Below are 11,020 nucleotides of genomic sequence, written 5' to 3'. Positions count from 1 at the left end.
GTCTCACGAAAACAGGCTGGTCTCACGTGAACCCAACCCTATATATATATATATATATATATATATATATATATATATATATAGTTCTTGTGAGAAGTGTAAAAAGAGATCTCCACCCTAAGATGCACATTAGGATGAGATGCACCGAGATTATTTCATCTGATGGATATGACTAAATGAGCGGTTACAACAATATTTTTAAATTAAAAACTCCCACCCCCTATTTTTTTATTCGAAAAGAAAACGAAAATAAACAAAATTCGAACGAAATAAATTATACAAAAAAACGATCGTATTTTTCTCGTTAATTTGACATACTTTTTTCAACCATTTTTTCATGGTTTTTCGGTTTTCCATTGTTTACGATTTTCCCTTGAATCTCTCTCTCTCTCTCTCTATATATATATATATATATATATATATATATATACTTTCACAGTGTTTTGTTATGAAGTTTCAAGTTTAAAAATGTGGTCTCACGAGTCTCACGAAAACAGTAGGTTCTCAAGTGAACCCCCCAATCCCCATTCCCGATCCCCGATCTTTGTCCCCGTCTCCGTCTCTATCCCCACCGGGAAATTTAATCACATCCCCATCCCCGTCCCCGATCCCCGATCTTTGTCCCCGTCTCCGTCCCCATCCCCACCGGGGAATTTAATCACATCCCCATCTCCGTCCCCAACGGGGAAACGGAGATTTTTTTTCCTGTTTGTGTAAAAAAAAATTAAATCAAATGTGTGAGACGCTACACATGTTTAAATCTCACATTTTCCCAATAAACCTAAAATCAAAAGGAATTTAATTTAATACAACAAATATACGTCATCATATAATAACTAATAAATCAAAAACAAAAACAAAATTAAATTTAATATAAAAAAATTAACGTCACATGTACGAAAACATATTGAATAATATCCAAAACCACATATAATAATATCCAAAATATATTGAATTAAAAATTACCATTTACTGATTTGATAGAAATAAATAATATATAATCTAATTTATTAATTATTATATATATACGGGTACATGGCGGGACAAGGAGTGTGATACCCGTCCCCGTCCCCATCCCCCGGTTTGAGCCAAACAGGGATCCCCGTCCCTGAGACCCGGTTTAACGAGGAATCCCCGTCCCCGACCGGAGCGGGTGGACCAGGTTCCCCGACGGGTCGAGACCAATTCCCATGCCTACCGACCCTATATATATATATATAGAGAGAGAGAGAGAGAGAGGGGGGGGTGCACACCCGTGAGTAGATTTGATGGAGTTGTTTGTATGTGTTGAAAGGATCTTGTGTTTGATTCACACTTCACATGCAACCAAGAGATGGAATTAGTTTTCAGTTTGGAGTCCCACAACACCAGATTCATCTAATACTCACAAAATTATGAATCTTCCTTCATTTGTCCTTTTCTTTTATACCAAGTTTTTAATTCAAAAAATATCTGTTTATTGGATACACGACTACGTTTCATCATTCATCAATCATATTAACGTCGAATAAACAATCTAATAGTTAAATGGTTCGTGTCTCTCTCTCTCTCTCTCTCTCTCTATATATATATATATGTGCTATGTAGGGTTGGCATGTGATTTAGAGAGATTGACGTACTTAAAGATGGACCAGCTAACGTCTCGTTTGACGATAAAAACCCTATTTTGTAAACCCGCCTTCCGGTGCTCACATTTGAAGACCTTAGCCAGCTTATATAGGAAGGCACCGACTGTATCATGAAACAGTGAGAGAAGAAAGAGATTAATACTGATTTATTGGCATGTACCATCCTCATTGAAGAGTGTCCTACGCCCATTTAACTTTAAAGGCCCTCAATCATGCCATCTAGGGACCCATGTTGTACATCTTCATTCATGCAATTACACACACACATGACAACTTTCCCAATTTTATGTTGTTTGTTGATTGCACGCTTGAATGTCGAGTGCTGGTCTTATAGACTGCCCTTTTTAGAGGTAAGTGTATGAACCGCTAGAAAACCGACCAAATCCTTGACTGTAACAATGTAAAGATCTGTTTAAGATACTTGAATTTCTTGGTGACGTTCAACAGCCTTCGTGAGAACCAATCCCCGAGGGTTATTGAAAGAACACATGGGTGTTTCGTATTGAGATCATCCTTAGTGACAAATCAAGGTTCATCACACCTTGAATTTCTTTGATGAAGACTTTAAAGGAGTAATGTATGCACACGACGACACATTGATTATCTTATCTGAAGGTCAAGAATAAAATGCATTTTGGCAGACACTTAGAGCTTAAATAACATATTATAAATGCATTTTGGCAGACACTTCAATCATCTGCATATATTATCTCTCTGTATATGTTCCTACAGATAAAACCATACTAAAGGCAATATACCCCTCTTAATGACCACCAGATCACCATACTTTTAGTACACATTCATCTCGACTTTGATGCACACCTTTGTATGAGCAAATATATCACACAAACAACACATAGGACTGTTTACTAAATTTTTATCAAGTCTTGTATGGATAAATGGGTGTTGTTATTTACTTTTTTTTTTTATCTAAATTCTTGATTATTTATCTATACTTCTTATAAAGCATTTGACAAAAACTATTAGAAACCATTTTTTATGCACAAAATACTGTTTATTGATGCATATTACTTAAAATTCAAGATTACAAGTAGATTGTGTGTAACTACAACTTATTAAAGCTTTATGTTTGAATTCATGTAACTACCTGTAGATAAACATAATTAAATGCATGATAAACATATCATTTTAATTATAAAAAATCTAAAATATAATTAGGTTAATCATTGAGTTCTAACAGAAGATTTAGTTATTATTTTTATAAAAAATTATATTATTATACCAAAAATAATTTGCTTCGTTATTAAACTTAAAAAATTATATTATGTTATTTTTCAAATTTATATTTTATTCAAAAACAAAAACATTATCGTTTTGTAAAACCCACATAAAATCGTAGTCTGACATCGATATAGATAAGAATAAAATAAAACATTAACATCGATATGTATCTCGCTGCATTGTGTGAGTACCTTTCTAGTAATCTTAAACCCACCTATGAATTGTAACATGTATCTAAGGGGGGTGTTTTAGAATTGCTTATTTGAAACAACTTATGTTTTTTTTATAAAAGTCTTTATCAACTTATTACAAGGTAGAATGGTTTAACTTCTTCAAAAACCCCTTGTTACCGGTTTGACATCGATATAAGTTGTTTATCCAAACACTCAAAAATATTATTACTGATGTTATACCGAAATAAGTCAATAAATTGTGTTTTGAGAATTCCCTATTTGACCCACCATGTTGAAAAGATGAAAGGAATGAAGAAAAAGTGGAAATGTTCACGAGAGCTTGTTTTTTGATGGTTGTTTTAGTTTTTGTTGCCTTTTGTCAGGTTAAAAAGAAAGAGAGATGTTTGTCGTCTTCATCAATGGAGTTTTCAGACAGGTGCATTGCCAGTTATTAGACGAGTATTAATTAAATCAAACCCTTCTCTCTCTTCATTCCATTCCATTCCATTCCATTCAATCCCTCAACTCTCTCCTTCGAAATGCTCAAATCCCATCATCACCACCACCTTCAAATCTCCCATTCCCATCTCCTGCTTCCTCATTTCTAGCTCTGTTCAACCTCTGCAATTCAATGGCGGTCAGCTCTACTGAAGAGGTCTGTTTTCACTTCCCTATCTCCTGCATTTTGCTTTAAATCTCATTTCTCTTCCTGCTCTTTAATTAAATCAACCCAGATTCGTGTGTTCTTTTTCCATTTACATGTGCTTGGATTGACTTCGATTTCGTTTAATGCAAGCTTTCTTTGTTAATTAGCTCAATCTCGAGTTTTCCGCCAAAGCTCGGCACATGTCGGAAAATGTGTCAATTGGGGATCAATTCCACTTCATTCTATTCGATTTTATTTTGATGACACTTACTTGAGTTCAGATTTAGTAAATGCTATCGATCTTAATCATCATCGATGAGATTTTGGTGGACGATGTGATTTCCTAGGGTTTTTGAACTGAAGGTAACTTCAATGGATTTTAGGGCCGTCATTGGCCTTCAATATCTTGTTTGATCTTGTTGAAATTAGCTTCTGGTAACTGGGATCGTGACAGGAGACCATGGCTGGCTCCAAATTGGTGTCAGCTGTCATTTATCAGAAGAAGATCCTTTTTTTGATTTCTAAACAAAAGCTTACATGTGTTGATTGATTCATAATCAAAGAGTAGAGTTTCTTGTTGCAAGGATGCTCAAGCTGTTGTTGGATGAGTTAGAGAAATATATAAATGCAAAGGAAAAAAAAGCCCATCTAACATACTGCATTTTGGTTGGAATTTGCTCATTCTTGCTGTTGGAGTCCCACATCGGACCATCAAACCTAGTTGCAGTCTAGCACTACCTAGGGATTCGACGCATTCTTTCGCCCTTTGTTCTTGTAGGCAACGTTAGCCTCTGTTTGATGGAGCGTGTTGGAGTCCTAGATCGGCTAGACACGGACCATCAAACTTATATATATGTAGGAACTTGAACTTCCACCTCTTTCTACAAGTGCTCTTTTAGAAAGAGATTTATAGGGGTTACACAAATTCTTTGAAAAGTGGAGTATTTGTTTTTTTCTATTTTGGCAAGAATAATGGTTCATTTGCAATGAAAGCTAAGTATAACGGTTCAAAAAGTTGATTGCTCAAGCTTTTGTTCAGAGAATGTTATTACTCACGTATAAATGATATCCATGGTCGACTCTGCATGTAGTTTAATACAAGTGTACCACCATTTGTCTAAAATACCTTTCTAGATTGAGATGATAGCTTGAAATGATAGTGATGGACAACTAGAGAACTTTATCTTGAAGATTTGCACATAATGTTGCTATTTTTATGAACCATCTAGAAAATGGAGATGGTTGTGGTTTCGTGGAAAGAGCGGAATTTAATGGCCCACATCATTTCCATTTTACCAAATTAAAAAACCTACCTAAAACTCCACAATTGTAGTTCTTATAAGAACTCCTTTTATGGGCCCCATTTATTTTTTCAACATTCGTAATTATATAAAGAACTATTAAAATGTTAAAAGAATATATAAGAAACTATTAAAATGTCATTGCACACAAAGTTCTAAGATAAGAACCGAAGTTCTCATACAAGAACTCCAAGGATGTGAGTGTCATATAAGAAGCTACACTTTTTGCTTATAAGAAGCTCCCATTGGAGGTGCTCTACGTGAATCGATAAATGCTGTATAGAATCACAGTTTTGATCTTGGAGTTTTTGTTCCATTCTTGTGTAGTCGTGTTTGCTCTTTCGTACATTTCATTAGATTGCTTTACCAAACTTTTCTCTGACTATGATTTTGTCCGTTCTATTAAGTTAATATATATCGACAGTTACTTCCCTTTTGTAGCGTGAGAATTCTTTTCCATCCGTCGCTATCTTTCTCTGTATATCAACTTAAATGTAACATGCATATGGATGAACTTTATTGGCCTTAAAAGAGGTTTTGTATTACTCTATGGGAAAAGAAGTGTTAATGATTCAGTACATGTAGTTATTATTAGTTCCCATTCTTCTGTTTCAAGACCATTTAATGATTCTGTACTGTCTTATGGCTATCATTTTCGTTCAGTACTCTTAATTTAATGGAAAAGTTTTGTTGTTAAAACTTAAAAAATACATGATTAAAAATTTGTGCAATATGCTGCTTCTGTTTATTTATTCGACTTTATATACAGATCTTGCATTCTCTATGTTTTATTTTCTTCTGTTTCTATTGCTTACAAGTTACTACTTTTAGTTATTTTTTCCTTTTCGCTCACACCTTTGCACGAACCCCGGGCTTCACGGAAACAACTTCTCTACTCTTTGCCGTACATCCCGTCCCCAGACCCTACTTTCAAGTGGGAACCATTGGGTTGGTTTTGGTTTTAATGTTTCGTGCGATAAAGTTACCAGATAATGATTCACACACATATTAACATTCAGTTTGAAAGTGATCTATCAGGCATCGACAAAATACTTGTTCTCCCACTTTATCTCCCCCAAAATGGAGGCTCATTATTCACCTAAATAACCCCATAGATGTAGACATAAATAGACGTTAGTCTGAAACAAAATGTTGATATTATTATAATTGGAGGAGATTGTTATGTTTTATGTATGCAGGGATGTGATGCTTATAGTGTTGTAGTATTGTCGGATGAAGGCAACCCTGGACTCGAATTTGAACTGCCAACAACTCTCTCAACTCCTGCGGAGGTTCGCAATCCACTCAAAAGCCAGCTATCGTTGGACGCCCGTCTGAGCAACCAAAGCTACATCAACATGATGGTGGAAAACGCAATTGCATATTCGACATGCACTATAGATGTTGACATCGAAAAAGGAAAGTCAGAGACTCGAAGCAAAGAGGAAACACCTGGTAATTTGAAGAATGATGGAGTATTGACGGTGAGTTTGATTAAGTTTCTTTATGTGTCGACTAGTATCACTATGCATCCTATTCCTATGCCCAATCGTGAAAGTGCAAATGAAACATCCAAATCATAGAACAGTTGAATGAAATCCTTGCTGCTATTTATATTGTTGTTTCTTACTCATATCTAGTTTCTCAAAATTTAGCATATTGGTCTCTCTCTTTCTATTTTTTTATATTACTATTTTTTACTCATATCTAGTTTTTTTCAAATTTTAGCATATCTGTATTTCCCCCTTTCATGCACATTTCACTAGCCGACTGAAACAACCGCTCTATTCTTTTCGGGTAGAGGTTAGGTGTGCGTACATCTCCCTCCAACCCCACCTCTGGGTAGGAAATACTGAGTTCGTTTGGTTGTCTAAAATGATTAATTTAGACGTTTGGAGAAGCTTCTTTATGAAAAATGATAATATCAAGAAGTAATCATGGTATGTTTTACTACAAAGCTAAAATATAAAGTTTAAACAAGAACTTCAGCATAAGAATGCATAGCAAGCAATGTATAATTTCATCTTCTTTCATTGTCGTTTCCAGTATAACAAGTCATGGCATTTTGCAGAAATCACTACAGAAACAGATCAGCTTCGATATGGGAGGTAAATACATGCAGCTGTTGATGAACCACAGCCTGATGCTATCCAAGTTCTCTACTCGAGGTATTTAACCTTCTTCTTGTTCATAAACTCTTTAATCCATTGGGCAAATTGTATGAAAATGTTTTTGTGTAACGTACTTTCAAAACCTACATTTTGGTGATATCTTAAACATTTATATCAAAGTACGTTGCACAAAATAGGAATCGGACCAAAGTACGTTGCATTTTCATATGTAAATGATGTACCTAAATGTTTGAGATGTCACATTTTTGAGCTACCAAAATGAGGGTTTTGGAAGTACGTTACACAAAATAGGAATTGGACCAAAGTAGTGCATTTTCATGCAATTTGCCCTAATCCATTTCTTGTTAGCAGATAGTTCATCTATACCTTTGCCCCTAATTTGGTCCAAAAAAACGTTGACATAATCACAATTCTATTGTATAACGGGTGGAAAGCCTTTTCATTGCATTTTCAATGGGACTGTTTCCTTACCTCAAACTTTCAACATACATCTAACAGAACCTAAATAGGATCATAACTTGTATGCATGGGCGATGATTCTTTTTGCGAAAGGAAAGAGAGGGAGTCATGGAAAAAGCAAAATGCAATGGAGATGTTATGTATAAAGCTCCCTTCCCAACTATCGCAAAGCCAAGGAGCCTTGGTGCACCATATTCACTCTTTAATCGTTCTTCTTTAATGTTCTTTTGAACTAATATCTTCGTTTGATGGAAACAGAGAAAATATGCTACTAAAAATACATCTAAACACAATTTAGAGTGACAAATGACCCGACACCACCTAAATTCTGGGTTATTTAGGAGAATAGCCTTTAGATAAAAAAAAAATTACAAGATCTTGAGTCATTTTTTTTTATTAACCTGGATATCCAACCCGCTATGCGAGCCGACTAATCCCAGGGTGACCACCTGCTTTGCAGATAGCCCGGAGTCACCGCATTTGAACCTCCGTGGCCACAAGGGGATTTTTATTTCTCCTTGGATTTGAACCTGGGACCTCCTGGTACTTTTGACCTTTGGAGCCAAGCTCAAACCAATCAGGCACCACCCTTGTGGTTGATTTTGAGTCATTTTTGTGTGCAAGGAAGGGGATATTTAGGAATATAACCTTGAATGTCAATTAAATCTATGACCTTCTCATGAGTATAAAACCATTTTTTCTTTAATTGAAAACTCAGTTAAGGTCATATCCCTAAATGATCCTGTTAGGTAACGCGTTCTTAAATCTGTCAGAAGGTCTAGTCTGTCGGAAGGTTATTTTCCTAAAACCCCCTATACTAGTGCTTTACCCATTGCTTATTCGTCTCGTAAACGTAGAATCCAAGCTTGAGTTAGGCTTCAGTCTAGCTAGCCACTGATTCAGATAAAGCTACAGGGCTGCTTTAAGTTTAAGAACAATTACTCGTGAAATGGTTCATGAAAGGTGCCAATTGTGTAAGAATTTAATCAAGTATACAACTGGTGTACGACTTTATAGATCCAGCGTTTCTAAGAAACCAACAGTTAATACGGTTTTCTTCTTATAAGAGGGACAGTCACATCAATCATATTATAAAAATCCTAGCAGCAAGCCTTAGATGACAAATTGTTGAACCAAACCACAAGGGTGGTGCCTGATTGGTTTGAACTTGGCTCCAAAGGTCAAAAGTACCAGGAGGTCCCAGGTTCAAATCTAAGGAGGAATAAAAATCCCCTTGTGGCCACGGAGGTTCAAATGCGGTGACTCCAAGCTATCTGCAAAGCAGGTGGTCGCCCTGGGATTAGTCGGCTCGCATAGCGGGTTGGATATTGGTTTGAGCTTGGCTCCAAAGGTCAAAAGTACCAGGAGGTCCCGGGTTCAAATCTAAGGAGGAATAAAAATCCCCTTGTGGCCACGGAGGTTCAAATGCGGTGACTCCAAGCTATCTGCAAAGCAGGTGGTCGCCCTGGGATTAGTCGGCTCGCATAGCGGGTTGGATATCCAGGTTGATCAAAAAAAATTGTTGAACCATGAAAATGCAAATGCAACTATAATTGTGCATTTGATCATCAATCATAACAAACTTATCTTGATGAAGGTTTCACTTTTGTTCGACAGATAAAACAGCAGCTGAGAAAGTTCTTGATGCCCCCAGATCGAGGAAATATAAACGTGCCGCGTCTATGAATTCAAGAAAAGTTGTTCTCCTCTTCTCAGTCTTGTAAGTTCTCATATCTTCATTAGTTTTCAACTTAACAAATAGAGTTTAATCAGCTCATTAAAAAATCATTGTTTCTCGGTAAAAAGTTTAAAGATAAACTTTGTTGTCGGTTGACCTCACACTCGTACATGTGGATCCATCTACGTAGCTGGTACTGGAGTGGTACACTTGCACAAAATGAGGAGTGTATGAGGCTGGCAGCCACAGTGTGGGAGTTACAGTTCCTTTGGGGATTAGGCTCTCTGGATATTCGATTCTTTTTTTCTTTTCTTTTTTGATTAACCTGGATATCCAACCCGCTATGCGAGCCGACTAATCCCAGCGCGACCACCTGCTTTGCAGATAGCCCGGAGTCACCGCATTTGAACCTCCGTGGCCACAAGGGGATTTTTATTCCTCCTTGGATTTGAACCTGTGACCTCCGGGTACTTTTGACCTTTGGAGCCAAGCTCAAACCAATCAGGCACCACCCTTGTGGTTATACTCGATTCTTAAGCCAGCCACGTAATGGACCGTTGTGTATCTTATTCGTACAACCACTAAAATTGGGCCTTTTCTCGTTTCCTTTTACAGGTCGAGTTTGGGAACAATAATATTGATTTATCTGACATTGAGAGTTAGACAGATTGGCGATGCATCTATTCATTCAGACTGAAACTAGCGTGCACTTTTTTGTGGCCGGAAACGATTTCTTTGATGACTTTTTACGAGACCGGAGAGGCTTAGTGCACGAAGTTATGCTCATTTTGGGTGCTTCATTGTTTTTGGCAGACCAATTCTTTCCTGTTTTAGGAGTTGCATTTGTTTATATGTACATAACAACTTTGAGAATCCATTTTGTTGAAATGTAGTAGTTGATCATCTTCTCTAGTTGCTGTTTTGATTCTTTATGATGTTAAGCAAGCAATAAGGGGCGTTTTATCAAACGCTTACCTGGTAAGCACTTAGCGGCAAGAGGTATCACCTTCACTTATCTTATCGGGTAACATTCTCGGGTATAAAAATAGGTTGTTGGTAAACGTCTCTTACCCAATAAGCGCTTACTTACCGGTTAAGATTTTCGGTCCTTGCTATGCTCCTTACCAGGTAAGACCTCGATCTTTGCTATGCTCACCCAGTAAGGTAAGTGACACTTGATAAGCACTTGTCTAGTAAGTGTATGGTAAATGGTCCCTTAATTGCATGATAATAAGTTAATAATTGATGGAGCCTTTTAATTATAATTTCTTGGTCCCAAATTAAATGTTCACAATATAAATAATACAAGGAATAATGAATTTCTCCATCTTATTGTTAAGGGTAAAATTGGAAATGTGACACTTATTTTGGAATAAACTAAAATAGATATATACAAATTTATCTGGACAAAGAAATTAATTAAAATAGTCATTTTCAGACTTTCCCTTCATCTCTTAACCATTTTTATCCCAATACTTAAAAAATGTCACCACCTCCGCAAATAACAACTCCTTGACTTGCTAAGGAGTCAAAGCGTAAAAAAGTAGTTTTTGAACATGGTCCGGAAATACATGGACCAAATCTATAAATAGTCCTCCAGAAGTGGCGTGAGTGCACTTGCAGATCTTTATCTAATTTATAGATTTGGTCCATGTACTTACGGACCATGTTCAATTTTTTTTACATTTTGAAACGTCCAAAATTCAGAACGTTTGTTTTCATGAAACAACTTGCTCATTGGCATATCCTTGGTAACTCATA

General features: G+C 36.4%; 1 protein-coding gene across 1 annotated transcript; it reads left to right on the top strand.

Moving 5' to 3' along the window:
* The first annotated feature begins 3,501 nt into the window (after window positions 1–3,501).
* LOC112515539 lies at window positions 3,502–10,171 on the top strand. Its single transcript, XM_025122415.1, has 5 exons — window positions 3,502–3,698; window positions 6,190–6,474; window positions 7,062–7,158; window positions 9,199–9,301; window positions 9,875–10,171. The coding sequence occupies exons 1-5, from the start codon at window positions 3,675–3,677 to the stop codon at window positions 9,954–9,956; spliced, it is 591 nt and encodes a 196-aa protein (XP_024978183.1). The 5' UTR covers window positions 3,502–3,674; the 3' UTR covers window positions 9,957–10,171.
* Window positions 10,172–11,020: the final 849 nt, after the last annotated feature.

The sequence above is a fragment of the Cynara cardunculus genome (assembly GCF_001531365.2).
Source record: "Cynara cardunculus var. scolymus isolate 2C chromosome LG 7, CcrdV1, whole genome shotgun sequence".
Taxonomy (NCBI): Eukaryota; Viridiplantae; Streptophyta; class Magnoliopsida; order Asterales; family Asteraceae; genus Cynara; species Cynara cardunculus.
Note: the sequence above shows the minus strand (reverse complement) of the source record. Positions and strands in the feature narration are given on the sequence as shown.